We start from the raw sequence: 27,100 nt of genomic DNA on the forward strand, positions 1-27,100 counted from the left end.
GCATATTCATTATGGATATCCTGAAAACCCGGCCTTTTGCTGGCCCTCAAGGACCGAAATTGCCCACCCCTGCTCTATTGTTACTATTTATTTATCTACTTATTTATTTATTTAATTCAACTTTCGACCTGCTAGAACATGGAAAATGCTCCTACTGGATAACAACAAAAAAGCACATTTGGTATCTGTTATCATATCAGAATTTATTACGCAGAAAGCATCGAAATCATTCAGAAAATCTCTAAATAAAACAGTTTCCTAAATAACCTAGGCATGTGATCCTGAGATGGGCATAAAATAACAGCTCAACACAGGAATGACAGCAATAGGTCCCTGAATCAGCCCACAAAGCAGGAAAGGAACGATTTATCCGAGAGCTGCCACTGCCAGAGAAATAAGGATAGGGGCGGGGTGGAGGGAGGAGAGAAGCTACCTCATCACAGCTCTTATTCTGTGGCCCATCAGCCACCGCTGCATAAGGGACAGACTGAGCCAGCCCTGGCTTTCCTCTATGTGTTGGTGTTTGAGGTAGCTGTGGGTGGATCCTTGGGCCGGTGGCAGATGACCACGCCCCCGGGGAAAGATCCCGAGAGAGACCACCGGTCAGGCTCAGAGTTAGGAGACAGGCGCACACTAGTTCTTTTATTAGACAGTATATTGAACCACCAGAGGTGGCAGTAGTGAGCTGGAAGTGCCCGGCTGGGCTGTAGTCCCTCAGATACTGGAACAGCGATCCCTGGAGGCTGAGCTGTAGAGAAACTGAATATGGTGAGTGGGCAGGGTATGCAGAGTTCAGGTAAGGAACCTTGATGGTAACACTCACACAATAGTCTCTAGAAGTAGTCCAGGTGTTGGAATGAGTTAGGCCCTTGAGGAGCGAGTACCTGTTTCCAGGGGAAGCTCTGAGAGAGAGATGGTAATTCACTGGTGTAGTTGGCAGCGATGACTTCCAGGCAGAATAAGTATTCAGCAACCAGTCTGGGAACATGGGCCCTCGAGGAGCGAGTGCCAGTTCCAGACTGTGACCTGAAAAACAAAGAGAGAGCGAGGCCCCCGAGGAGCGGGTACCCCTGGTAAGTCCGAGGAGGCAGAGTAGTGTAGAACGAATCCTTGCTAACTCTATTAGTTAGCGATTTCTAAGACCTTATATATCCGGTACTGCTGACATCATCTCAGGGGGACGCCCCTGAGGTTCGCGCCATTGCTGGTACATCAGTTGGGGCCGCGCCACGCGTGCGCCCTTAGGCCCTTGTGAAACATGGCGGATTGCAGCGTTGAGCCGCTCCGGAGACGCCGGAGGAAGATGGCAGAATGACGCCGCGGCAGCCAACCTGCCACTGGAGCAAGAGGGAGTCGCCAAGGAGGTGAGGAGGGCGGAGTGGAGACGTCGAGCAGCGACGGTCGCAACACAATGGCATGGAGATGTAGTGCCGATTCCGCAAACGAGAAGTAGAAACACAAGTCCATGTAGGCGGTGGGGTAAAACCAGCCCTGGATTAGCCTATCCTTTATGATACAGAATTGTTGGGAGCCCTTGCATGAAGGTCATTGGGGAAGGTATAAAGGGGACCCAGTGGACGGGACAACAGAAGCAGGATTTGGGAGGTGAATTGATTCTTTGCATTTTCAGTGTCTACAGATGAGTACTAATCTTTGTTCTACTTTAACAGCCCACGCTTACTGTATTTTGTAATGGATATTTATTTGTAAAGGCACATGTATATATTTTTTTCATTAATCTGTGACATCTACTGATCTCTCAGATAGAATGAGCAAAAAAAACTGAACACTGGCAGAAAATCCACCGTTATCCTCTGTTACAATATTTCCTATCGTTGGTTGTTGTCAACAAGCTCAAGCATTCTTCTAGATTTGCTCTGCTTAAAATAAATTGAAAAATAAAACCTGAAGAAACGATTTCCCATATTCTGTTATATTCCAAGTTATTAACCGGCAGTGCAAGTTGTTATTTTTTTTTTTCACATTTATCTCATTTCTTCAATAAACCTTAATGGAATATGGAATGAACTTGAAACTGAAGAAGACAAAAGTCCTTGTGATACCTGTCTGGAGCTATACTTTATTATTGGGACCTTTCCAGCGACGGGAGGTCCAAAGAGTGGATGTGTAGCAGGTAATGAGTGAAAGGAGGGTCCTTCCCCTTGGGGAAATGGGTTATGGTTTAATGAGCTGGAGTCTGGAGCTGTAGAGGGCTGCATGTAGTCCTGAGGAGTGTCTGGAGATATTCTGATCTGCTCTGGAAAGCAACCTTGACTATCTTTGGAGGACACCATCCATCCCCGGGACGTCTGAAGCCAGTTGTGTGTGTGTGTTACAGGAGAAGAAGTTTTCCATTCTTCAGCACAGCCAAAAGGGCTTATTGGGGAGCTGAGAGGGAAAAATCTTCGTTTGGATTCCAGTCCAGTGACATGAGAACGTGAGCATCTGTTCTGAGCTTTTGTACTGTCTCAGAAGCTGTATCTTATTCTTCTGCAACTCTGAACTATTTTTGCAATAAATTCTTTCTAGTTTGGAGCACCAAGTTTTGTGTGGACTACATTTTTGGGATCCCATGGGCCCTGCAAGGTAATCCTGCTCCCCATTAGCACAAGCCCATCCATTTTTCCAGAGGCTGCAATGAGTTGGCCGGTGCTCAGCAGCATCTTAAGGTGACTCCCGGTGAAGGGGAGAGGGGAGAGGGGGGTCTACATCATAAAAACAAAAGGAAATATCTACACTATAGAAAGATTTGCTGAAAGAATGAACCTGGAACAAATTACACAATACAAATATCTCAGCAGTTGGATCACAGAAGATGGAAAATATTTAACAGAAGGGAAAACAAAGAATTGGGAAAGCAAAAGATGATTTTTGGAAGAGTTAAGGAATTTCTTAGGAAACAGTGGGGAGTGAAGACATTAAAATAATTATTAAGCAGAAAGCTGAGCAGAGGGAGAACCTGGCCTGCAAGGTCGGCACCTGATAGTGAACACATCCTTATGTAAGGCACTGACAAAGTTATTAAATAACCTCCTGCCTTTCAAGCCGCTCTTTTCTAGCCTTTCTGAAGAAATCTTCAAACTCATCATCACAACTTTGTGTTTTTTTTTGCAGGCGGCATGTCTTCTCCAAATGGAAATTTAAAAAAGCGCAGAAGCAATGCCGGAGGCGCTTGCACCGTGGAGTGTGCGTACACGAAGGGGCGCGACAAAGGAGGCTGTCCCTGCGTGCGCGCCGCACTAGCGCCTCTGTTCTGCATGGTCATCTGCACCATGGAAAACTGTGAGTACATTTCATCATCCTTCCCTTCCCACTTCCCTATCCCTATAATCGCGGGCCAGGGTCGCTGCGGGCGTACAACTCTCCGACGACCGCTCCATACCCTGCACACAAGGACCCTCACCAATATTAATCTAACCAACATGCACCCGCTTGCTGCAACTACCACCCCTATTCCTCATACTCAACAACACACAATCTATCCACCGTCATCTACGAGCTCCTTGCTTCCGGAGCTTGCGATTGTCTATGTATCACTGAAACCTGGCTGAAAGACTATGACACTCCAGTCCTCAACCACTGCTGCCCTCCTAACTGCTCATACTTTCATAGACCTAGAATAGGTCATAGAGGAGGAGGTCTGGCTATATTCTTTAAGTCCCACCTGAAATTTACTAAGGTAGATGTCTCTAGCCCTCCCTCCCTGGAGTTCCTTTGTCTAAAATCCCAACATATAAATCCACCCCTGGGCTCCTTGCCAAAAACACACTCCCCCTGTGTGAAGCTATCCTGAACCTCAACTTGAATCCATCAACAACCATAGTCTTATGCGACTTCAACTTTCACCCACTGGCCGCACATATTTCAACCCCCACCAATACTTGTTCGATGCCTTTCTTTCATGCGGCTGGAAACAAATCATCTCGTCTCCTACGCATAAGAAAGGCAACTGCCTGGACCTAGTATTTGTTAACCCCTCAGGCTTTCACATAAATGATCCTAACACTAACATATCTGAAATTCCTTGGCGTGACTACTTCCTTATCAACTGCACCCTCAAACCCAAATCTTGCAATCAGATTGCCCATGGAAACAGAAATGTGGTCATATAGATCCTGTATCTCTTGCAACCAACCTTGCTCTGATCCTAGACAATATTTCCTGTAACTCACCTGAAGAACTTTTAGATCACTGGAACTCCTCCCTTAGTTCAACACTCGACAAACTGGCCCCTCTGAAACCATACTCAACTCATAGAACAAATCCACTAAATGGTACATCTCGACACTTCCAACCCTAAAACATGAGCTGAGAAAATATGAGAGAAATGGAGGAAAGACCCAACCCACATAAGTAAAATCCTATACAATGACAAACTAACATCATATCAAGAGGCCATTAATGCCGCAAAGAAAGCTTATATATACAAAACCTATCGGCCTCATGAAACAATCCCAGAGAATTATATACCTACGTTAAGAAGATAATCAACCCAAGTTCTACCTCCTCCACTCTTCCTCCCACCATCTTGGGGATGAACATTGCTGAAACGTTCACCACTCACTTTATCAACAAGACAGCAACTGTCATTAGTACCTTTAACAACTCAGCTTACGAAGAAGCTGTCTGTGATCCAGAAATTCAAAGCCCAACCTGGGAACTCATCAACGACATCACAACCAATTATACCACTAAGATCATTGACAACCTGAAACCTTCGTCTAACCCCCTTAACCCATGCCATACATCCCTACTAAAATTAATCAAAATGGATATTGCTTCATTTGCCACTAAATTCATAAACTCTTCACTACAACATGGCATTGTCCCCGATATCCTAAAACAAGCCACAGTCCAACCCATAATTAAAAATCCGACAGCATATCCAACTATTGCCCAAAATCCACCCTTTCTTTCATGGCTAAAGGATTAGAAACCACAGTTCTCCACCAACTCTGTGACTTCATCGATTTACGCTACTAAAGTTCCTTGTAAAAATGTGAACACACACATACTATTCAATACACGAATAAGGTTATTTTGTTATTTGTTTATATTTGTTAAATATTATTGTTACTTTCAATGTTCCTTGTAATAATATTCAATGGTTGATTAGTTATTGTTCAATGTTCTATGTAAAATTACCCCGGTCTAACCTCCCAGACCAGGGCAACCTTTTCGTTACTTGTAAACCAGATTGATTTGTATTGCATACAGGAATTCCGGTATATAAAAATTAAAAATAAATAAATAAAATAAATAAATAATATACTTAATCTATACCAGTTTGCATTTAGGAAACATCACAGTACTGAATTGATACTTCATCCAGCTTTGATTCAATGAGATGCAAATTCGACTATGGCACCTCATTCCTCCTATGCCTTTTCGACATCTCTGCTGCATTTGACACAGTCAACCACTTCATCCTACTCTCAAGACGGTGATCCTTCGGAATCACTGGTTCGGTGCTAGCCTGGATTCAGTTAGGACACAACAAATCCAAATTGAATCCCTTACCCTTTCTTTGACATCTTAGAGTTCTGAAATGCCCCAAGGGTCTGCTCTCTCTGCTGCACTCTTTAACCTTTATCTAACCCTTCTATGCCGCACCCTCAATGACCTTGGAGTACACTATAAAATCTATGCAGATAATATCCAATTCTTTTTTCCTGTCAAGGAAACATGTGCCCTAACTGAAGCTTTCCTTAACAACTGGCTTACAATGATCCAGAAATGGCTACACGGGGTTAAATTAGCTCTCAACACATCTAAATCATAAATCATTGTGTTATCATGCCATCCAATCGTTACCACCCCAACCATATCTCTTTTGATTCAAATTCCATCTCCATCTCCCAAAGCATATAAAACTTGGGAGTCACCATCTATCCCTCTCTCTCCATGCCCAACCATATAAGAAACATTACCAACTCCTACTTCTATAAACTACCCCTGCTACATCACCTCAAGCCCCTACTTAAATATGTGGATTTCAGAGTGGTCCTTCAATCCCTTCTATTCTCAGGGATTGATTACTGTAACTCCCTCCTGACAGGCCTGCCTCTATACGCCACTCGCCCACTACAGATCATACAAAACTCGGCAGCAAGACACCTTATTGGCACACCCATGCGTGAACACTTCTCTCCTATTCTCAAATCTCTCCACTGGCTACCCATCTCCTACCGCATACAATACAAGCTTGCAATGATCATCCACTCAGTGATACATAACTTAAACTCCCCATGGCTCTCCTCAACAATAAAAATCCACGCACCCTCCCGACAACTCCGATTGTCCAACCAGATGCTTCTAGTCTCTCTGCCTACAAAGCTCACCTGTCTCGAGGAATCCAGGGAACATGCATTCTTCTCCGCTGGACCACTACTGTAGAATAGCCTACAAAGACAATAATATGTCTCCAAGAAAGATCTCTTTTCCAAAAAGTTCTAAAAACTTTACTCTTCAAGAGAGCTTCCCCCCCCCCCCCAACCTAGATGACAACTGACCTCCCTCAACTCATCCCCTTCAGTTGCAGCTACCTAATCCTCCACCCCTCCCCGAACTCCTTTACTCAACCAATCTCATGAACTTTTTGCCAACCTTTCCCCCTCCTTAGATTTTTGTATTGCCCGGCCCTTTTTCCCCAATGGCTGTATATGTTTTATATTGTGCCCCGCCCCGAACATCTCTTTGTTCATTTATGTACCCTGCTCTGAACATAGGAAGGCTGGGTAATAAGTGCTTTAAAATAAATAAATAAATATTAAATTATATATTTGTGCAAGTCTAACCGAGCATGAGAAAGGTCTGGATTACATTTTTCATACTCCGCTAAGAAACAATTCCCATTTTGAAAGTTCTACAATAAGCACTGAATTAATGCCGAGGGCTCGGACAGAGGTAGTGCCTTGTGCTAGCTACTAGCACTTTTCTCACCCCAGAGGGGTGAAGGAAGGAAGGCCACAGCCAGCCAGATCCATGCCACTGCTCACTATAGCAGCCCTGCCTTTTCTGTGCTTCACCAGTGGCCCCATAACTGAAGGCAGCGGCTATGAGGATCATAAGGAAATAGGAGAGGAACCTTAAGGCAGATACAGAAAGGGAGGGTGGAAAGAGGAGGGAAGGGAAGGGAAGGAGAGGAGAGGAACCTGAACAAATGAGATGTGGGAAGAAGAGGAAGCCAAAGGGGTAGACACGCAGTAAGAGAGAAAGGGGCCTTTAGGGCTGAAAAAGGAAAGTGATGGGAAAAGAGGAAGGTGGAGGAAGATGGAGAAGAAGGGAAAAAGAGAAAGGTGGAGGGGGATGAAGAAGAGAATGGAACAAGTGATGATCAGAAAAGAGCATAGAGTGATATAGGTGGGACACTGGAAGAGTAACAGGGAGGGCAGAAAAGAGAAAGTAGTTTGGAGGGATAGAAGAGAAGGTGCGTATCTCCATTTTATTTTTCACTTCAACATCTGCTTAACCAGGTGGGTAACAGCAGGTGAACGACTCCCCAAAAACCAACTAGGTGAATGTCAATGCCGGTAGGTTGATGGTGGCTGGGTAAGCGGAATACAAATCAGATAAATAAATAAGTAAATAAATATTGTTCATCAAAGTGATAAGGAGAAAACACAGCCTAATGATTCCACACACCATTGGCTAACTAGGTTTTTGAATGAAAAAAGAGGCAAAGTAAACCACAGTAAACAAAACACAAGCCACAGTGGTGTTTAGAAAGATGGCAAAACATACTGTGATGTACAACATCAATATGTATTTATTTATTTATGCAGTTTTTATATACCGAGGCACAGAAAACAAGTTTCTATCTCTACGGTTTACATTATAAATAAAACAATTATTAAATACATTTAAAAAAAAAATAGAAAAAAGAAAAAAAAGAAACAGAAAAAAATACATTCAAAATCCAATATCAACTCTATTTTTATTCATGATAATAAAAACTTTAATTATTAAAAGTTAACATAACTAGAAACGAATATACTAAAAATTCTTAAAACCAAAGAATAATAAAAGATAAGAGTAAAACAGATCAAGAAAGTTTAGGTGCCTTGACATGATCCTCAATTATCCTCTTGGAGATTAACACCATAGTTTAACTTCTATCCTGTGAGTTAGGGTCAAATGCTTGCTGGAAACAAGATTGAATAAGGGCAAAGTAAACACATAGGTGAATGAATAAATACATTAAAAAAATTAAAAATTATAAGTTAAATTCAACCCAAATCATGGGTTTTATGCTAATTATTTATTATTGTTTTTTATTAATTTACATATAATTTTTAACTCATTTCTTTTTATTGTATTTATTCATTTACCTATGTGTTTGCTTTTGCCTTATTCAATCTCTATTATAGATGCCGTAAATTACAGTGTTTTTTGCCATCTTTCTAGACACCGCTAACTGGATTGTTATCAGCGGGCTGCAACTCCCCAGAAAAACGATCAGATCTGTACCGGTAAGATGGCAGCTGCTGGGAGCTATCCAGCAAAGTCACAGGGAAATAGGAGGTGTAATCTTCAAACAACAGCCTCACTAGTTTGGTCTCTGTTCAGTTTACTGCAAAACTTGTTGGTAAAACGAGCAAGCCTGGATTAAGCCTGGGATTTTCCAAGCTCATTTACCCAGAAGGGCAGAGAACCAATGAGGAAGAAAAGAAAACCTGCCTTGGATAAGGAGCAAAATCCTACAAGTGGTCGAGCTTCTGCAACTGGCAGCTGGGATAGATCCTTGCCAGTGTGGACAGGAATAATTGAGCAGGCTGGATGAGTCAGTTAGTATTTTTCTGGCATCATCTCCTGTGTTATTATGACAATGGCTCAACATTTTTGGGCTCAGCCGCAGACTTGATGGGAGGCTCTCTCTTTGTCCCTGACTTCACAACATCAAGTCAAACAACAGGAGTATCAGCACCTGGAGAGGAAGCTGGAGTATGGAGACCCCTAACTTATGCTGTGAGCATCGACTTTTATATATTGCATTGTAAAGCATTGAGTGGCCAATGCAGAAAGGTGCGTTCTGGCCAGCGCACAGCTTTGCCTGCAATTCAACACTCATTTTGTGAGTGTAAATTTTACTGCCGATGCAGCAAGAAGTTTTATGCTCACAAAATATGTGTTCTAAAATGGGAGCATTACTTAGCGCCCTTGCATGGATATCCCATGCAAATGAGGGCATGAAGCAGTACTCCCCAATGCAGACAGGTGCGTTAGCTCCCTCAGGATTTTCCAAGAGCTGAAAACTTAACTCCAGGATTAGAGACACAGCAGCGCTACTGAGCTGGCACTCAAAACAAGAAAAAAAAAAAAGAAAAAAAATCACACACTTCGCAGATAAATACTGACTTCTCCAGCTACCTAGCAGCGACCCACACCAGATAGCCAGATAAGTCAGTACATAACCGGGTACGTGACGGCAGCTACCACTGTCTGATCTGCCTGTTAGGGACGGTCCCCCTCCCTTCCTGAGTTAAAAATGTGCGTTTGTCCTAAGCCAAGCACATAATGGAAAATTAACCAAGCACTTTGAATAAAGTTATGCAGTTGCTGTGCTGCTCCACTGAGATAGGTAGGGACGCAGGTCAGCAAACAAGCTGTAGGTCGCACCCTTTAACAGGTCTCAGCCTTTAAGTTAGTCCAGTGGAAAGGGATCACTAGCAACTTGTTTGATGACTTTTATTTCTGCATAATTAAAGAGTTTGCAAACTCCAAAGTAAACTCTTAACAGGTGAATTTTCAAAATGTTACACGCTACTCACTTATTTCATATTTTATTTTAAAAAACCCAGAATGCACGTGTATTTTCACTTTTGCACGCACATATATGCATGTAAAAAAGGGGCAGTCCCGGGGCGTTCCTGGGTAGGACCAACAGTTACCCGCCAAAGTTGCTATTTGAAAAGACCCCTGCACACATTTTCCAAGTCACTCATGTTTTTACACATGCTAATTATTTGGTGGAAGTGATATTAAAGGTGATTATTGTCTACCACTGGCCGGGTGGGAGGTCTGGGTGAGCTAGGGGGGACTTTAGACGAAGAACCAGAGGGGTTCTTGAAGACCTGGAGAAGGTGAACTGGTGGACTAATTAGTTAGGCTGGTAATTTCACTCACACGCATATGTTTTAAAATGCACCAATTTACACATGGAAATCTCCACGCACAGAAGTCGTGCTTATTTTCACACCTAAAATATATGCGCATATATTTTAAAAAACAGGTGGGTAAGGTTGGCGCATTCAGTACGTTGAACCATGTGGATGCAACGCATTGCGTGTATTCGCAGGTTGGCCTACATGCGCACACGTGTGTTGCGGGATAAGCGCGAGTCATTTTATAATAGGAGTGCATGCTGACGTGCACGCACGGCCCGCTACACGCGCACATGCCGCCACCACCAGGCGCAAGCCTTTGAACTCCACCGCGCGCACTGCTTCCCCTCTGCGTGCGGTGCAATATTTCTCAGGGACACTAGGTGGCAGCAGCGATGTTCCTGCGGCGGCTCTGCTCTTCTCACAATCAGAGGCTTGCAGGGTGCGCAGCCCCCTCACAGCTAAAAAAAAAAGCGAAATCCTCAGGGGTTTAGTCAGGCCTCGCCCCTGTGACACCCACTGCCCGCGGTGTGGGACCTGCCAAGCTCCTGCAGCAGTGTTTTCGCCTTTCTCCCGCTATTCCGTGGCACTTTTCCTTACGTTTGCACACAGCGTTTGTTAATTCAGGTGTAAAACTATCGGCATTACAGGACGGAAGCAGCTTTGCACAGTTTCCTGGCTCTTTTTCTGGTTTTCTCTCTTTTCTCCTCTCCTCCTATTTCACGCTAGCTACAGTTTGGCTTTCTGCCTCCTAAGGGAACCTTTTCCCTTGCCTGCCTCCCCAGATCCCCCCCTGTTTGATTCTCGCTGCAGTTTTTTTCTCCCTTCAGCCTCTCAGCATTCAACTTCTCCTTCCCTCCTGTCCCAGCCCCACTCACCAACTTCTCAGCCTTCCCACCCCTCCCCTTTCCCCAGCCATCCTCTTCTGCAGCCCTTCCCCTCTTTCTCCCGCTTCCCCTTCCCTAACACCATCCTCTCCACCTCCCCACAGCTGATCCTCTCTCTCTCTCTCTCTCCAGTTCTCGTTTCTCTCCATCTTTGCCCTCCCGTCCTCCTCTTCCTCTCTCCTCCTAGCGCAGGCTTCTCTTCAAACGAATCCCTCCCTCCTCTCCTGAGCGGGTGCACCTGCAGGCAGCCCAGGCCGTACCCGCGGTCTGAATCACCGGGAACACCGAGCAGGTGAAACCGCGAATGTGCCGGAAGTGGCAAACAGCGTGAGGCGCTGCTCATCTTCCTCCTGCCGGCCGGCAGGGTAGAGATTGTTCCTGGCCGGTGGGTGATGGAAGAGTTATCGTCAGGCAGGGCCGGGTCAGTGGGCGGGAGGAGGAGAGAGGCTGAGCAAGCCCCCACCCTGCAACCTGGCGTCTTCCTTCCCCGCCCGCTGATTTCCTGCAGTGCCAGGCAGCCTGGGCCAAATTCTGTGATCTGGGCCACGGAATTACGGTGCAAAGGGGACCCCGGCCTGGCAGGAGAGGCGTCAGAGAGGCGTCAGAGAGGCGAAGTGTGTCTGCGAGTCCCGCTGCTCCCAGCAGGAGGCGCTGTGGCTCAATAGAACTCGGATGGCCATTCTGAGGGGCAGAGAGTTGCGGAGAAAGGACAAGGACAGGGGGTTCAGGCTTCGCTCAGAGCTGAAGGCGTGAGGGACACTTAAGCCCTCCACTGGGGAAAGGAGGAAGCCCGGGGCCCGGCAGATCGACCTCCTGAGAGGTGGCCAGAACGAAAGAGGAATTTAAGAAGAGAGCGAGCCGGAGAGGACTTGGTCCTCGGGAGGATTTCAGCAGAATGAACAGTGCTCTGCTGAGGATGGGTGCCGGAGCTGGAAGGGTCAGTTAAAGAGGTCAGCGGGAAGGTGCTGGATAAGAACCCAGGGAGGTGAATAGCAACGGAGACAATACTCCCAATTCACCCTGTGCAAATACTTCATACCACAAACCTTCATATCATTTAACTCTTAATGACCTTCATACGATCACAGACGCGTGGTCACACTTATTAGGGGAGTCTTTGCAGCCTTTTCTTGGACTTCCTCTGCTAGGATAATCCGTGGTCTCAAATGTATGGGTTTTTTATAGCTTTTTTTTCTTATATTGCAATTAAAACACAGTTAACTTAGAAACGAGTGTTTGCACATCTTCTATAATTCTGCCGCCCGACAGTGCCCCAGTGTTTCATAGATCTGCCTCAGGGGCATACATGATAGATGCTAATCATACTGGACGCAGGCTATGATGGCATTTGTTTAGCATTAAATCTTAGCTGCCAGACCCTGGAATATTCCTAAGATTTAATGCTAAAAAATGCAGTTTTGTATTTAGGATGAAAAACCCAAGGGCAAGGTACAGTATTGGGGGTGAATTCTAAGCATGAAAGAAGAGTGGGATCTGATAGTGATCATATCTGATGATCTTAAGGTGGTCAAACAGGTGATAAAGTGATGGTAAAAGCCAGAAAGCTGCTCGGCTGCACAGAGAGAGGAAGGGTCAGCAGAGAAAGGGAGGTGGGATATTGCCCTTGTATAGGTCCCTGGTGAGATCTCACTTGGAAGTCTGTGTACAGTTCTGGAGACCTCACCTTCAATAGGATACAAACAGGATGGAGTCAGGCCAGAGGGAGGCTGCTAAAATGGTCAGTGGTCTTTGTTCTAAAGCATAGGGGGACAGACTTAAAGATCCAAGCATGTACCCTATAGAGGAAAGGTAAGAGATAGGGGAGATAGGATAGAGGCATTCAAATCTCTCACAGGTTTCCATGCACAGGGGGTGAACCTCTTTCCATGGCTCTAGATCGAGGGCTCATGAGATGGGGGTGAAAGGGGGTAGACTCAGGAGTAATCTTAGGAAATATTTCCTCACAGAGAGGGTGGTGGATGCATGGAACGGCCTCCCATATAAAAGACATGTACTGTCCCCGTCAAGGGTTTCCTTACATTTAGTTGGGGACTGCTAGTTGGGGAATTAGCCCCCCATTTCTGCATCTCAGGACACATACGGATTCTCAGAGAGACAAAATATTGATTTTCGCACGGGAAGAAAGTTCTGAGGACCCAGAGGTCAGGATTACCTTGTTTCCGGAGATTCATTTCCAGCTAAACCTTGCCAAGACTGTTTGATGTAATTTTCTGTTCCTTGTTCTGTGTAAACCGAAGTGGTATGCACAAGTGCATGAACTCCGGTATATAAAAGCCTATATATATATATATATATATATATATATATAAATAAGACAGACAGACAGACAGCTTAGCAGCTGAGAATCCAGCCAAGCCTACCTGGACAGACTTTATCCATCTGAACTTAGGCCCTGCTACTTGTGTGACCGGAGCTGTGTGGGCAAATTAAACTGGTGAGCACCAAAAAAAATCCACAGTGTCCAGCTAAATCGAAAGGCCACCCTGCAAGCATTGCCAAGGCAACCCCCCATTTCCGACCGGCAACATCTGTGCACCTTGCAACTTTATGCAGCCGAGAGCAGCTGATGCGAGGGGTGGGATTTTTAACTGGTTAGATTTAGCAGCCCGACTTCCAGAGTTAGCCAGATGAAGCTTTTGAACGTCCGTCTCTTACTATCTAATGAGAATACAAATTCAGCAATTAATGTGACCTTTTCCAAGGACCTCGGAAATACTGGAGTTTCTAACAAATTCTGCTTTCATCAAGTTCTGTGACCCCTTGGCCCTGCACGACATCCTTTTTTCCTCCTAATACGAGGAACAAAAAAAAAAAAATCTTTAGACCTGGGACCATGGAAGTTTCCCCTGCGGTAGATGAAAGTAGCTTTGGAAGATTGATCCGACCCAAGATTTGACTTTGTCAGTTCTCAGCTCAGCATTGCAAAGAGACATTGGGACCAGTTTTCAAAGCTGTTAGCCAGATAGATTTTGCCCCCCCAACCCCCTCCCCCCAAGGTGGATAAATCAGGTGACTATAGATATGGCCACTGAAATTGTGGGTGCTCCAGGGTTCGGCCAGGGAACAGCGTAGCTGGCTAGCTTTGAATTTTTAGCGCTCTGCAGCTAAATTAGCCAATCATCTCTGAATGCAATCGTTGGTGGCTTAAATCTAACCACCTGGGGGGGTGGATAGGGAATATTAATTCACCCTGCTCCCAATGTCTCTCTATCACACCTAATTGGGTCCTAAAAGCAAAATGAAAAGTAAAAAGTCTGATAAACTTTACCTTCACCTGCTGCAGGGGATTCATTTCATCACTGCCTTGTGGAAGTGACTGAAATTTTCTGAGACTTCTCTCTCCCCATGTCTAAACAATTTTATGCTCCTGATATAAAGGCCCAATAGGCCTTCACCAGAGGAAACCTCTAGCAGTGGGAGTGTCCATTTGTCAATGGCCCCATGCAGTGGGTCCCTCTTCCAAAATCTGTAAACGTTCAGTGAGCAAAGGGGGCATTAGGAGCCATGGGGGGAGGGGAGCGAGAGAGAGGCAGCCGTGATCTGTGGCTCTGCCTGTTGCAGGAAACGGGAGGGCAGGTCGCCCGTTCTCCTCACCGGGAGAGTGTGGTTTGGTCCTCTCGTTTGCGGACAGCTGGGAGCGCGTTCCAGGAGGGACCCAGCTGCGCTCAGAGAGATGCAGAGGCTCGTCCAGGAGGCTGTGTTCACCGTCCAGGCCTCGGACCAGCAGTTTAAGGTTGCAGAAGAGGATTTGCTGTGCTCTGACCAGGTTTCTGAGGGAGAAGGTGACCTAGAGAGGAACCCGTGGGGGGATCCCACTTTCTTACATCTGTGCTTATGTATCACATACAACTGTAGGTTTTTTTGTTTCTTGTGTACGGAAACTCGGAGGAGCTGAATGCCTGTGATTTGTCACTGTGCTAATGCTCTGCTTGATATTTGGCCTCAGTAAAATCGCATTTTCATTCTGGAATAACATCTCAGTATGTGAAGACTTTTGTTGATTGGCTCTGTGCGTGATCGCCTTTAGGCCCGGGAGCAATGCTTCGCTCTCCCCTCCCCCACTGGAGGACCTTCCAGGGCTGTAGCACTACTGCACCTCTTGCCTTCTACAGGGAATGCTCGGTGAAATGCGTCACACTTGAGGTTGTTTTTTTAACAAAACCATGTATTTCAAGGCAAAGGGCATAGCAGAACTTATCAAGAGGATAGTTTGGAATTTTGGCAGCGCAAACCTACACCCTTTGACCTTTTCCCTATAAGAAATATATGCAAAAGGAGCAGCGCGAAATCTCTTGCTGCCTTTTCTTTGGGTAGCGCTGAAAGGCAAGGCAAGCACCTCTGAGAATTGGCGCAGAGCCCTGGGGGGGAAAAGCTGCCTTATTGCACCTGCCCCCTCGGCTTTGAAAATTGCCTCCTTAGAGCCTGCTTCATCAAGGTCTTTTCTCATAAACACGGAATGGGAAATACGCTCGCGTGAATTCACCCTCTTCAAGGGCAAATCAAGAAGACGCCTCAGCCCCCACCCCCACCACAATCAAACGCATTGAAATAGATAAATCATCACGCCAAGGAGCTGGCGACCTCGCACTCGAGAAACGTTCACAGGGAGAAAAAGCGCAAAGCCGCAAATATCATTCAGGCAGAGCATTTCCCATTACAAAGGAATCTCTGGAGGAAAAACCCCAAATTTAGAAAAGGGATGAGTTGCAGGGAACAGTTTCTGGGCTTCCTCAGAAAGGGCTTGCGATTCAAATTCAGTCCTTCCTTCTCAGGGAGCTTTTTGATGCATTAACAGCTTCATCTTTCTGTAAAAGCAGTGCATTTTCTAATTTACCTTGATGATGTGCTCTAATAAAAATGATAAGGGGGTCCATAGTGAGACACAGCCGGCAGACAGGGTCCTTCTTTAACCTGCGATGTGCCGTTATTGCGTGCGTTCGGGCCTCTTTTTTTCTCTGGCTGGATTTTAGCCACATGATAAGTTATCTGGCTAAAATCTAGCTGGATAAAAGGCTGAATATAGCAAAACTTGCTGTTTAGATGGATAGTTTTAAGTTAGCCATCTAAATGGCTTTTGAATATCTACCTCCGTTTATCTTAAGTGGGCGACCGAGACCCTCGCTGAGAACCGATGTACTAACCCACGGTGTTTTCAGCCTTGGGAAGGAACACATGGGGGTCAGTTGGTGCCATTTTGGAAAACGGTGCCAATGGGGTAAAAGCAAATAGGAACTGCTCTTACCCCCAGAAGTCTTGCCCCATATGGGGTAAGTTCAGAGGGGGCCATGGTGGGTGGTGGGGGGGATCTTTGGGGCTAGGGGACAGGACCTGGAGAGGTTAGACTTAACAAGATCCTCATCTTTTGTACATTTTCACCCCTCAAGGGGCTCAGGGGTTGCACACTAGGATCATTTGGAACTTCTGGGGGGGGGGGGAGAGGGGGTGGGGAGATGGACTGTGAGGCCCCCTTTAAATGCTGGTGGAGGTTTACACGAGCTGCTTCTCCTTTGAGCTGCCCTTAAAAAATAACTGCACCCCTCTGAGGTGTGTATATTTATTTATTTATTTATTTATTTATTTATTTATTTATATATTTTGTTTTGCAACAATGGGCCTATGAAGTCTTTTTTCACAAAATCCCATGATAATGAGATGCTTTGGATGATATGCATTACAGATGCTCATTATTGTGGGATTAATGTGCGCAGCAGACCACTGCAAAGTCCACTTTTGTAAAAACTTGCCCAAACCCCTATCTTTTTGCATTGGTGCATGTTTCTAGGGGGGTCTTGTGCAATTTTCCGCACGTAAAGCCCTTTTGCAAAAAAATGTTCACAGGCTTAGGACATCGGCCTCTGAATTAGTCTGAAGGCAAAACCTGAAGCACCGTTACTGGTTTGGGACTGGGGTTTTCCGATCCGGTAACACATACATGGCTGGATTTAGGCGCAGGTAACATGGGCAAATGCCTGGTGCACCAGAGTCTGAAGGTGCCCAGAAACTGGGAACTGCCCCGCTGCTCTTTCATTCCTGGGGTGAAATCTCCTATCCCCAGGGTTCTGCCTATGGGCTCCGTACTCTTAAATCCAGCCCCAAACACACGGAGTTGAAAGCTTGAGAGGTGCGGCACCAGTCGTCAAGGCTTCAACCCCGAGCTACTGTCCCCATGTGTGTTATCTTTCACAAATATCCTTAAGTTTGTCACTTTCTTAAAGTGCTGCAGTATTCCCCCTCCTCGTGCTTACAGCAGGGGCTTGGGATGGTAGAGAGAGGAAAAAATGGGGGATTTGAATATCAACAGGGAAGAAGAGATGAGGGGGGATTAGGGGTGGGGGGAGAGAGGTTGGGTGGGGGTGAAAGAGCAGGAAAGTCTCTGCACAATCCTCTGGAAAGCAGGAGGAACAGCGGGTTACAGAAGCGGCAGAACTACCTGGCATCCTGCCGCATAACCTGGACCAGACAGCACTGAATAGCAGCAGAATTTGTGCTGGTTTCAGGTGCAGCTACTTTTTAAAAGCAGAACAGCATGCGTGGTTTTGAATATCTAAAACCACGCACAATGTTTGCCTCCTCCACGCTAACCCTGACCCCCGGGCATGCCTACAGAAATACCTGGGCAAAAGGGCAGGCCTTGCTGACACATGCGCACGCTTTTTCCCCGTGTAGAGGGCGGGCAAGCATCAAACAGCCCGTGTTCTAGAAATGCCTTTATTATTGCCTTCCCATGCATTACTTTGGCAGCTTCCCTAGTAACAGCTTTTCCTCATAAAGGAGATAATAGCATGGGGGGGGCACCGTTTAGGAAAATTCTGATACAAATATTTACCCTTGAAAAGACTGTGGATAAATTCCGTTTTGTTCCTTTACTGTGGCTTAAATCCAATTCGAAAGGCGCTCACGGATGTCTTACATTAAGTGACAGAATCAAAGGGACTGCAGCCGGCCCGGAGTCCTCAGAATTACTTATCGGGGCCTTGGACACGACTTGTCTCACTCGTGCTGGGAGCTGGAGCGCAGCACTTCAGCTCCCCTGGGAAATAAACAAGTCGGTCGTCCGTGCTGTTCACCAGTTCAAGTGGCAACGAACTCCAGCGTCAGAGCTGCCCCGGCAAGACGACGACTCGAAGGCCGAACTAGAAAAGCAACTGAGGACGCCGGGGGCCTTCTTTGTTTGCCTCCTGAAAAGCAACTGAACCGCCTAAAAGCACTTGAAAGCCAACGCATGAGAAGGCGCACGGAGGACTGAAGCCAGCGACGCGTCGCCGTTCCTCAGACAACCCCGGCCTGGACTGGCTCCACAGGCACTTCAGCCAAAACCAAACCGCAACAAAAACTTGTATTGCCTTCCTCAAAAATAAAGTGCCCCGGGCACCCCTAAGGGTTCAGTCCCATGCAGTCAGGCACCAGGCCCACTCCCCCCTGTGTGTTTGCTTGACTGGACGTGAATTGGCTTTGCTTTTCCCACTCTCCGTCTTAACGCGGGCGACGTCTGACGTGTCGCGTCCTCGGAAATTCAGTTCTCCCATGACCTTTTGCATGGTCGTTAAAGCAAATATCAAGCGTGATTTGGCTCAACGAAGCAAGTTTCAAGAAATGCTACTCCAGGAGCACCGGTTTGTATAGCAGGTCTTGCAAGAATATGTAGAAAGGCCTTCAGCTTGTTTCACTTGCTCTCCAAACTCTTTATCAGTTGTTGTTGTTGTTGTACATCTGGGCTGTTGTCAGAAGGCGCCTGCTGCGTCAGTCGGCACAGATCACACTTGTTAAACGACTGAGTTTGCTGGAGGTTTTTTTTCCTGAAACTTCCTGCACATTCCACAGTGGTTAGACAGAACCATGTGAAGCATTTCCCAAGGAGCGTTGAAATTAGCAGGTTAAACTTCGTTTGCTGCCACATCTACCCCCCACCTCCCCTTTCCTCGTCTCCCTCCCACCTTCCCCCCACCCCCCAAAGAGGAATTTCCAGATTCCAAAATTCAGAAGTGCAAGGGCAGCGTGTGCAGACTTCATCTACTCGGGCAGAAATTCGTCAACAATTGGAGATCTTTATTTTATTTGGCAATAGCGAGGTTGATATTCAAAAGCCATTTAGACGGATAACTGAAAAGAGGCCTTCCGGGGGCGAGCGGAGTTAGCCAGAGAACCGGCTAACTCCAATATTCAGCTGACTCTGGTCACGCTGCTGATCTGTGCCAAAGTTAGCCGGATAAACACATCCAGCTAACTTTAACTGAACCGGGCCTGTTCAGCGGCAGGACCACCCTGAGGTGAGTAGTATACCCTGCTGGTTAGCCAGCTAGGTTTATCCATGTAACTAGCCGCGCCGCTCAGCAGCTGAATAATATTGCCCCTAACATTTTTAAAGTTTAAAGAAGCAGGATGACCATCGCTAGAAATCATACCATGAAGTTTTATGAGATAAACTATTACATAGTTCATGTGGCAGCAAGGCTGTAGGCTGGGGTAGAAAGATAGTCCGGCTGTCCTTGGGGCATCCTGGGGAAGATCTCGGCATCTGGCAGGCTCCTTCCCATGGGTTACAGACGTGCAGGGCGGCAGTCCCAGGGGTAGCTGTCAGCGGCAGCACTGAGAGGTATCCTAGGTGGTGAGCACAGGAGGCTGAGCATCAGGGAAGCCAGGATTCAAGTCCTCTGAGTCACCTCACCTTCTGATACCTCAAATCCAAACTTAGGGCCCTGTTTACTATGCATTTTTCCCATAGACACAAAATGGGAGAAAACCTTTAGGAAATGAGCCCCTTAGATGGGAAAAACCCTCTTTTTAGACAGGGAAATAACTTATAGTACCGGTTTGTAATTTGCTCAGAGCTCGGATTTGTAAAAGGTAAGTAATTAGATTTTTAATCCAAATCCAACAGTTCCACATTGGGTCCAGCCACACAAATCAGTCGCTGGAATGAGTGCAGTTCAGTCAGTTTTGTATTGACTTGATGAAGGGAGCTGAGACCTGGAAAACTCGTCACATAAATGTATTAACTTAGCTCAATAGAAAGCTATCGCCTACAGTCTGTTTGCTGACCTTTATGTCTACATGTGGGTCATTTTTTCCTTTGGACACAAAGAAGGGTTTTAGCCCATGAAAACCAGACAGAAAGCTTTCGTTGGTTTAGATCGGGGGTGGGCAATTCCAGTCCTCGAGGGCCACAAACCTGTCGAGGTTTTAGGATATCCTAATGAATATGCATGACATAGATTTGCATACAACTGAGGCAGAGTGCATGCAAATCTCTCTCATGCATATTCATTAGGGATATCCTGAAAACCAGACTGGTTTGTGGCCCTCGAGGACCGGAACTGCCCACCCCTGGTTTAGATGAAAGAATAAACAGCAAGCTCATGCTAAGCAGTAAAATAAATAAATTGTGCCATAATCACATCGAGAATTTTCAAAAATGCCAATACACGTCCTTTTTAAAACGCTCCTCTCGTAATTTAAACCTCAGAGGAAGGCGCAGGTAACGGAGTGCGCGCCCTCTCACCAAGAAGCTCTTCTTGAGCGACTCGACGATGCTTAATTCACAGCGGCCGTCTTCCAAACAAATGCAGTCAATTTTGTTTTCATTGCGAAAAGAAGACAGAGAGAAAACTAAGCAAACGGGTTCCAGGTGACCGGACTCAATTATTTATTTTATTTTTTTTAGCTTTCTTGAACTCTACCCACTGTGAAGGTCATGAGTTGGAGTAGATATACCTTTTACCTACACTGCTGAGTGCTCGTTTTTCTAAACGCATTTGGAGAACTCAGGGAGGGGAAGGTTACCCTTAAAACAGAGGAGGATAAGCTGCTACAAGAATGCACCTCTTAGGACACAAGGCTCACCTGCAACCAGTGCACTGACGCCCCACTCTGCATCTTTGGCAGAATCAGCACAGGAGCGGAAACCACACTGACTTGTGGATTTCACGTCTACTTAATTTTTAAAAAAACAACTTAAAAAGCATTGCTATAGACACACACGTTCTAAATGAAGGAACTCCCTAAGCTTATTTCATCAATACAATGCTTGAACATGGGTCTAGCTACAATATATATCAGCACAAATTGGGAAACTTTAACAGAAGGTGAAGGAATAATTATAGACTGGATATATAATGCTGAGATGGAATGATTTACATTTCTAATGTGAAAAAAAAATGTTTTATTCAAGTACAATAAAAATTAAAAGACTGTCAGTTTTAGAAAGTCAAGGAATGTTTACTGTTCTAGCTAACATTTGGTGTAAGTCACATGTACCTCTCAAGTCCAGAACCAAAATTTGGTTGCCTCATATAGACGTTATTAGCGCTGAATTGTCCAATGCCGTTCGTCTGGGAACTGGACCACGTCAACAGCTGCTCTGTGTGATCCGCTGAGGAGACGGATTTTATGGACTGGACACATAGTCTGTTGGAAGTGTCGTACGTCTGGGGGGCATTGGGAGAGCAGCTTGTCTGTGGCATGGGGAAGTGAGGAGGGGAGGAAGAGTAAGAATAGGCAAGGCTGGAAGAAAGTGCATTAGAAGTCCTGTTTAATAATGAACCTACCCCCGTCGGACTGACAGCCTGCGCCTGGAAATAAGGCGGCTCAGAGCTTCCAACGGAAGAGCTGGTCGGCATGCTTGCAAAATCGCCATTCAAACCTAGAGAATGGTGGTGGAGCTCTGATCCCGGTGACGCTGGCATCACTGACTGTTGGCTTATTAAATTGTCAATACTGAACATCCTTTGTTGGCCCTGGCACCCTCCTCCAGGGGTCTGGTAGTGGTGGATCATTGGGTGGTGGGACGCTGTATAAATCTGATGGCTGATATATCCAGGACCCACGTTAGAGTAGAGGGAGTTGGCATAAGGGGGTCGCCCAGCTGGAGTTGGCGTGAAAGCACTAGAGTTCTGCATGTACCCCGGATAGGTGGTGATATCAGTCCTCTTGAATCGTTTTCTGCGTCTCAAAAAGCTCCCATTGTCAAACATATCTTCAGCTGCTGGGTCTAAGGCCCAGTAGTTGCCCTTCCCTGGGTGTCCTGGTTCCCGGGGGATCTTCACAAAGCAATCATTAAGCGTGAGATTGTGACGAATGGAGTTCTGCCACTTTTTGGAGTTCTCCCTGTAGAAAGGAAAATGTTCTGTGATGAATTTGTAGATGCCTCCAAGGGTGAGCTTCCTGTCAGGTGTGTTGGCTATAGCCATAGCGATGAGCGCAATATAGCTGTAAGGTGGCTTCCCACGCTGGACAGGGCGCTTTCTCCTTCTCCCTCCTGAAGCTGGGAGATGGTCATCCCTGTGCCGAGTATTTGTCTCTTCTCCTTTTTCAGGGGTAGCATTTCCTCTGGGCTCAGATTTGACCCACACTCCTTTTCCACGGACTGCTCCCGGAGAGTCCGAGGATGCAGCTGGAGAACTGCCCAGGGGGCTTGAAGCCTCGCTAGGTGGATGCCGGGGATCCTCAGTCGTGGTACACATGCTTGAAGAGAGAGAAAAGCCTGCCAGATTCATAAACATCTGCCTGAAAGAACTCCCTCCGCAGCCGTCACCGGGGCTCAGGACAGATCAGGTGCTGCACGGGCTGATACAACCTGTCTTATATATCACAGCATAGGATCTCTGGCGCCACCCTGTTTACCCTCACTGAGTCAAAGCCCCTAATTGGAGTGCCCACCCATCCTAAACTTTGCCAAATGGGAGCTCGGACTTAACCTAGAACCAGTTTTCCTTTTGTAAAGGGATAATGCAAAGCCGATCAGAGCCAGCATGAATCTGCCTTCTGTGCTGGGTTGGTAGCCCTGCCGGCTTCCCAGTGCTTCTCAGATACTTACTGGAGCTGGAATGTGTTCAGCCCCCGGCTGGAATAAGCACTTCTCATTTGTGACTTGAAGGTTAGCGAGTAGGCCAGAAAAGTTATTTTAAAATGGCATCACCGCCTACTTTCATAATATTTCTCTTATGAGCTTTGGAGAAGAGGAAAATAATGTCTCGCACTTTTAGTGATTCAAAGAAAAGCAGGTTGATATGAGGCATGTAGGAGGTGACAGCAACTCCGTGGCGTTTGGACATGATTTACATGGAGGAGCGCGCAAATCTGCAGCAAATGAAGCCGAGGAGGTTAGAAAGTTTGACCTTTGTGTGACCTGACAGTTTCCTCATGCTCCTCTGGGCATCCGAGCCTTTGTTTGCAACTACCTGGGGATTTTTTTTCTTTCAGTTTATATTCCCTTTCGACCAGGACCGAGGGTGTCGGGTCCCAGTTGGTGGCTGCTTTCAGAATTTGGCACTCTACGTAGGCGCCTGCGCTGCCTGCGGTCTAAATCCTGCCCTGCTCTCAACTTTCTGCAGCCCAGGACTTCAAAGACTTCTAAATCAGACCCCTAAGCGTCACCCCTTGAGTGATGACCATAACTCCCTTCCTTAGAGGGGCTCTGAACTGCCTCCCCCGTCCTAGCTGGCCTGAAGGGAGCCAAGAAGCAAACTGGGGGGGGAAAAACGCCATTTCATTTTTCATTTCAATTCGTTTCGGGGTTTTTTGTTGTTTTTTTTCTATGTTTCGTTTTTCTTCTCATTTTGTTTTGTTAGCGAATGGTAACATTTTAGCCTGAGCTAAACAAAACGAAACGGACAACCGCATGGACCTTCGACATCCCGGAGCCGCCAGGCTGGCAGCAGTGCCACGTATTTTAGTCTATAATTCCCTGCGGATTGTCTGAATGTTCTTTGGTGCTGTTAATGCTGCTGTTGTACTGCACTTGGCTTCACGTTGAAGGTACTGTGGATAACTTGATAAACATTACACATGGGAACATTACTCAGAAAACATATTTGTAGCTAAAAGAGGGAACACTTCTTGTTTTCTAGGCCCAAAAAGCAACATGTTCTGTTATACCAAAATTATTTCAATTGGCAGCCTGTTTGCACAAATACTTCCAATGTAATCCATTCAAAACGCTAAGATACGTTCCCTATCGTTGCAAATAAATGAGTACGTATTAAATCTAAGAAAGGTCCATCTTTCTAACGGAGATTAACATTCTTAAATTATCAAAAACACATAATGATAAATAATTTGGTTCAAATTGATGGTCTAAGCAACTTTTCTTACAGTCTCTCTTTGAAAAGAATATTTTTCTTTTTATAGTAAATAGAGCCCAGAAAATATGACACCACTTTTTTTTCTCATATACTAATTCTATTTTGGTCTTTAATTTTGTAATAACAAACACTGGGGCTGATGCAATAATTATGCACAGAAAGTGGGCACTGAACAGTCAGCGTCCGCTTTCTTAATGCGCCCCCAGGTCGCGTTAACATGGAAACGCTAGGGGCTGAGGGGGGATATGATAAGAGGTCTTTAAAATCATGAGAGGTCTAGAACGGGTAGATGTGAATCGGTTATTTACTCTTTCGGATAATAGAAGGACTAGGGGGCACTCCATGAAGTTAGCAAGTAGCACATTTAAGACTAATCGGAGAAAATTCTTTTTCACTCAACGCACAATTAAGCTGTGGAATTTGTTGCCAGAGGATGTGGTTAGTGCAGTTAGTGTAGCTGATTTTAAAAAAAGGTTTGGATAAGTTCCTGGAGAAGAAGTCCATTAACTGCTATTAATGAAATTGACTTAGGGATATTCACTGCTATTACTGCTATCAGTAGCATGGGATCTGCCAGGTTCTTGTGGCCTGGTTTGGCCTCTGTTGGAAAGGCCAGAGCATCAGGCCCATAGCAGAGCTATACCTTGAAACCAGGGTTAGATCTTAGTGCTGGGTCCTGCTGTAGGGCTAGACCTCAGTGTCATGCTCTGGAGTACGGCTAGGCCACGGGGCCTGGCTCAGGGCACTTATTTTGGCTCGAGAAAGCCAGCCACAGCCACCAGAGGCCAGTTTGGTTTTGGGTGTGGGGTTGTTTTTTTTTTTTGGTTTAATTTTTAGGAAAAGGAACTGTTATTAACCAAATAAACTTAGGAGGTAATTTTCAAATGTAACATACTATCGTAGCAACTTTTTAAGTGCAGTTATGCATGTAAATCCAATGGACAATTCAATGGTATATTTTGTAACAATTTTCAAAAGCCCACTTACAGGTGTAAAACCCAGTTTTAAGCAGGTAAATGCTTTTTAAAATCAGGCTCTGTGTGCATAGCCACGACTGATCCCTGGGCGTCAGCAGCATGGGACCTATTTAATATTTGGGATCCTGCCGGTTACTTGTGACTTGGATTGGCCACTGTTGGAAACAGGATACTGGACTTGATGGACTCTCGGTCTGACCCAGTATGGCAACTTCTTGTGTTCTTAATTGAATCCAAAAAAAATTAAACAAACCAAATTAACAAAAACAAACCCTGAAACAAAAAAACTAACAACCAAAAATGTTAGGGGTTGCACATGCCTAGGACATCCTGACAGCACCATCCCAACTGTGTCAACTCCGCGATGTGTTTCTGATAGTGAGTGGATTGCAAGCACAAGAAATGATTTTCCTGCTAACAGAACCCACATTTAGAAACAGAGACCCACCCTATCGCTTCTCCTATAACTTGAAAAGTCTTTCTCCATTATAATTTGTCTCCATCTTAAGCCTTGCCAGGAATCCTACAAATTGCTTTCAACAGGATGCCTGCGTCTGCCCCTAGGCTTTAACACATATCTGTCGGTGAGAATTTCCTTCCCTGTCCCGCAGGATAAATCTAATCTGCTTTACATCTACCCTTAGCAATACCCCTTGGCCAGAGAAACTGCTCAAGGATCCTGGAATACCTGAGTATTTGTAAGAAGTAATTATGATTTGCTGATAAAGAACAAGCAACAAGACAAACATGTGGGCAATGGCAAAGCTACACAAGGTAGCAGTGGGACATTAGCATAACAATGGAGGGCTAAGAGCAGGATTAGAGCGGGAGAATAGAACCGAGTAATCCACTGAGTAATTAAGTGGATTCACTGGCAAATTATCAAACTCCTCAATGGCGGCTCATAAAATGAGTGTGCAGAAGCTTAAACTGAAGACCCACCCAGGACACCCCTCTCACCCTGACGCCCCTCCCGCTCACACGCACAAATAACTATGTAGAAACAGCAGTTTGGGAGAGCAGAGGCCGCAGCTTTAATACCGGAGACAAACGACATAATCATTATATACAATCTGCAGAGAAAACCACTCCAGCAAACTGGCCCTGGTAGGTCAGCTGCCGCAGCCCAGCACATTAACACTACCCCCAGGTGGCTTGATCTGCAGGCCACGTGATCACAGACACCCCCCGCCACGGCCAGCAAGGATCCAGTCCCCCGCAGGGCTGAACCCAGACTCTACAGCACAATACAACCAACAATATTAAAGTTACCTTAACATCTTTAATAAACAATATTAAATATCTACAGCACAATACAATACAACAATATTAAAGTTCTCTTTAATAGTTTTCCTGTATACTTGTGTTAATGTATTCTGCCTTGAGGCGACTGTTTTAATGTATTTCCACCCTGGTTCGATATGTATTCTTTACAGGAACATCGGTATATAAAAATAAATAAATAAATAAATACAACCCAAGAAACACCAAATCGTAAAAAAAAGTTTACATTTCCTGCTCAGGTACCCCCGCCTGCTGCAACAAAAAGCATGAAGGCCGAAAGAAACAACAAAAGCAACCAACAATGGTATATCAATGACAATTAAATGGATAGAGTGAAAGGGCAGGAGAAGATCCACCGTCCAGGAAGGGGAATGCGAGGAACGCCCAAATATAAGGGGGGGGGGGAGGGGCCCATATTATATTTGGCATTCCAGGATGAATCTAAGCTGCCTTCCATATCCTGCAGTGGGCCAGTGAACTCTGTGCATGGAAGGAGAGAGGTTACCTCACGCTGAGATAAAACGTCTCAGGCAAAGAGGCCGATGTACTAATGTGCACTGAAATTCCCAAAGTCCGCTCTACGCAGAAAAATGTCAATTTATGTGCCTAAGATGGGCTTAGGTGCATAAGTTTCCCTTTTTACGTGCAATGCAGACTTTGCAAATTTGTTTTGATCTTGTATGGAGTAAAGATACATGCATAAGTTTTCTCTTGCAAAATTTCATGCAAATTCAAAGTTAATGAGCTAC

At 45.6% G+C, this 27,100-nt stretch overlaps 1 protein-coding gene across 1 annotated transcript; it reads right to left on the bottom strand.

The window, feature by feature from the left end:
* Positions 1–21,255: 21,255 nt before the first annotated feature.
* Positions 21,256–22,503, bottom strand: FOXE3 (forkhead box E3). The gene has a single exon (XM_029618871.1). The coding sequence runs from the start codon at positions 22,501–22,503 to the stop codon at positions 21,256–21,258; it is 1,248 nt and encodes a 415-aa protein (XP_029474731.1).
* Positions 22,504–27,100: the final 4,597 nt, after the last annotated feature.

Source organism: Rhinatrema bivittatum, chromosome 10 (genome assembly GCF_901001135.1).
Source record: "Rhinatrema bivittatum chromosome 10, aRhiBiv1.1, whole genome shotgun sequence".
Lineage (NCBI taxonomy): Eukaryota > Metazoa > Chordata > Amphibia > Gymnophiona > Rhinatrematidae > Rhinatrema > Rhinatrema bivittatum.

What these genes read in the sequence shown, in the direction of transcription:
- FOXE3 (XM_029618871.1), bottom strand. Translation starts at nt 22,503, where the DNA reads ATGAATCTGGCAGGCTTTTCTCTCTCTTCAAGCATGTGTACCACGACT.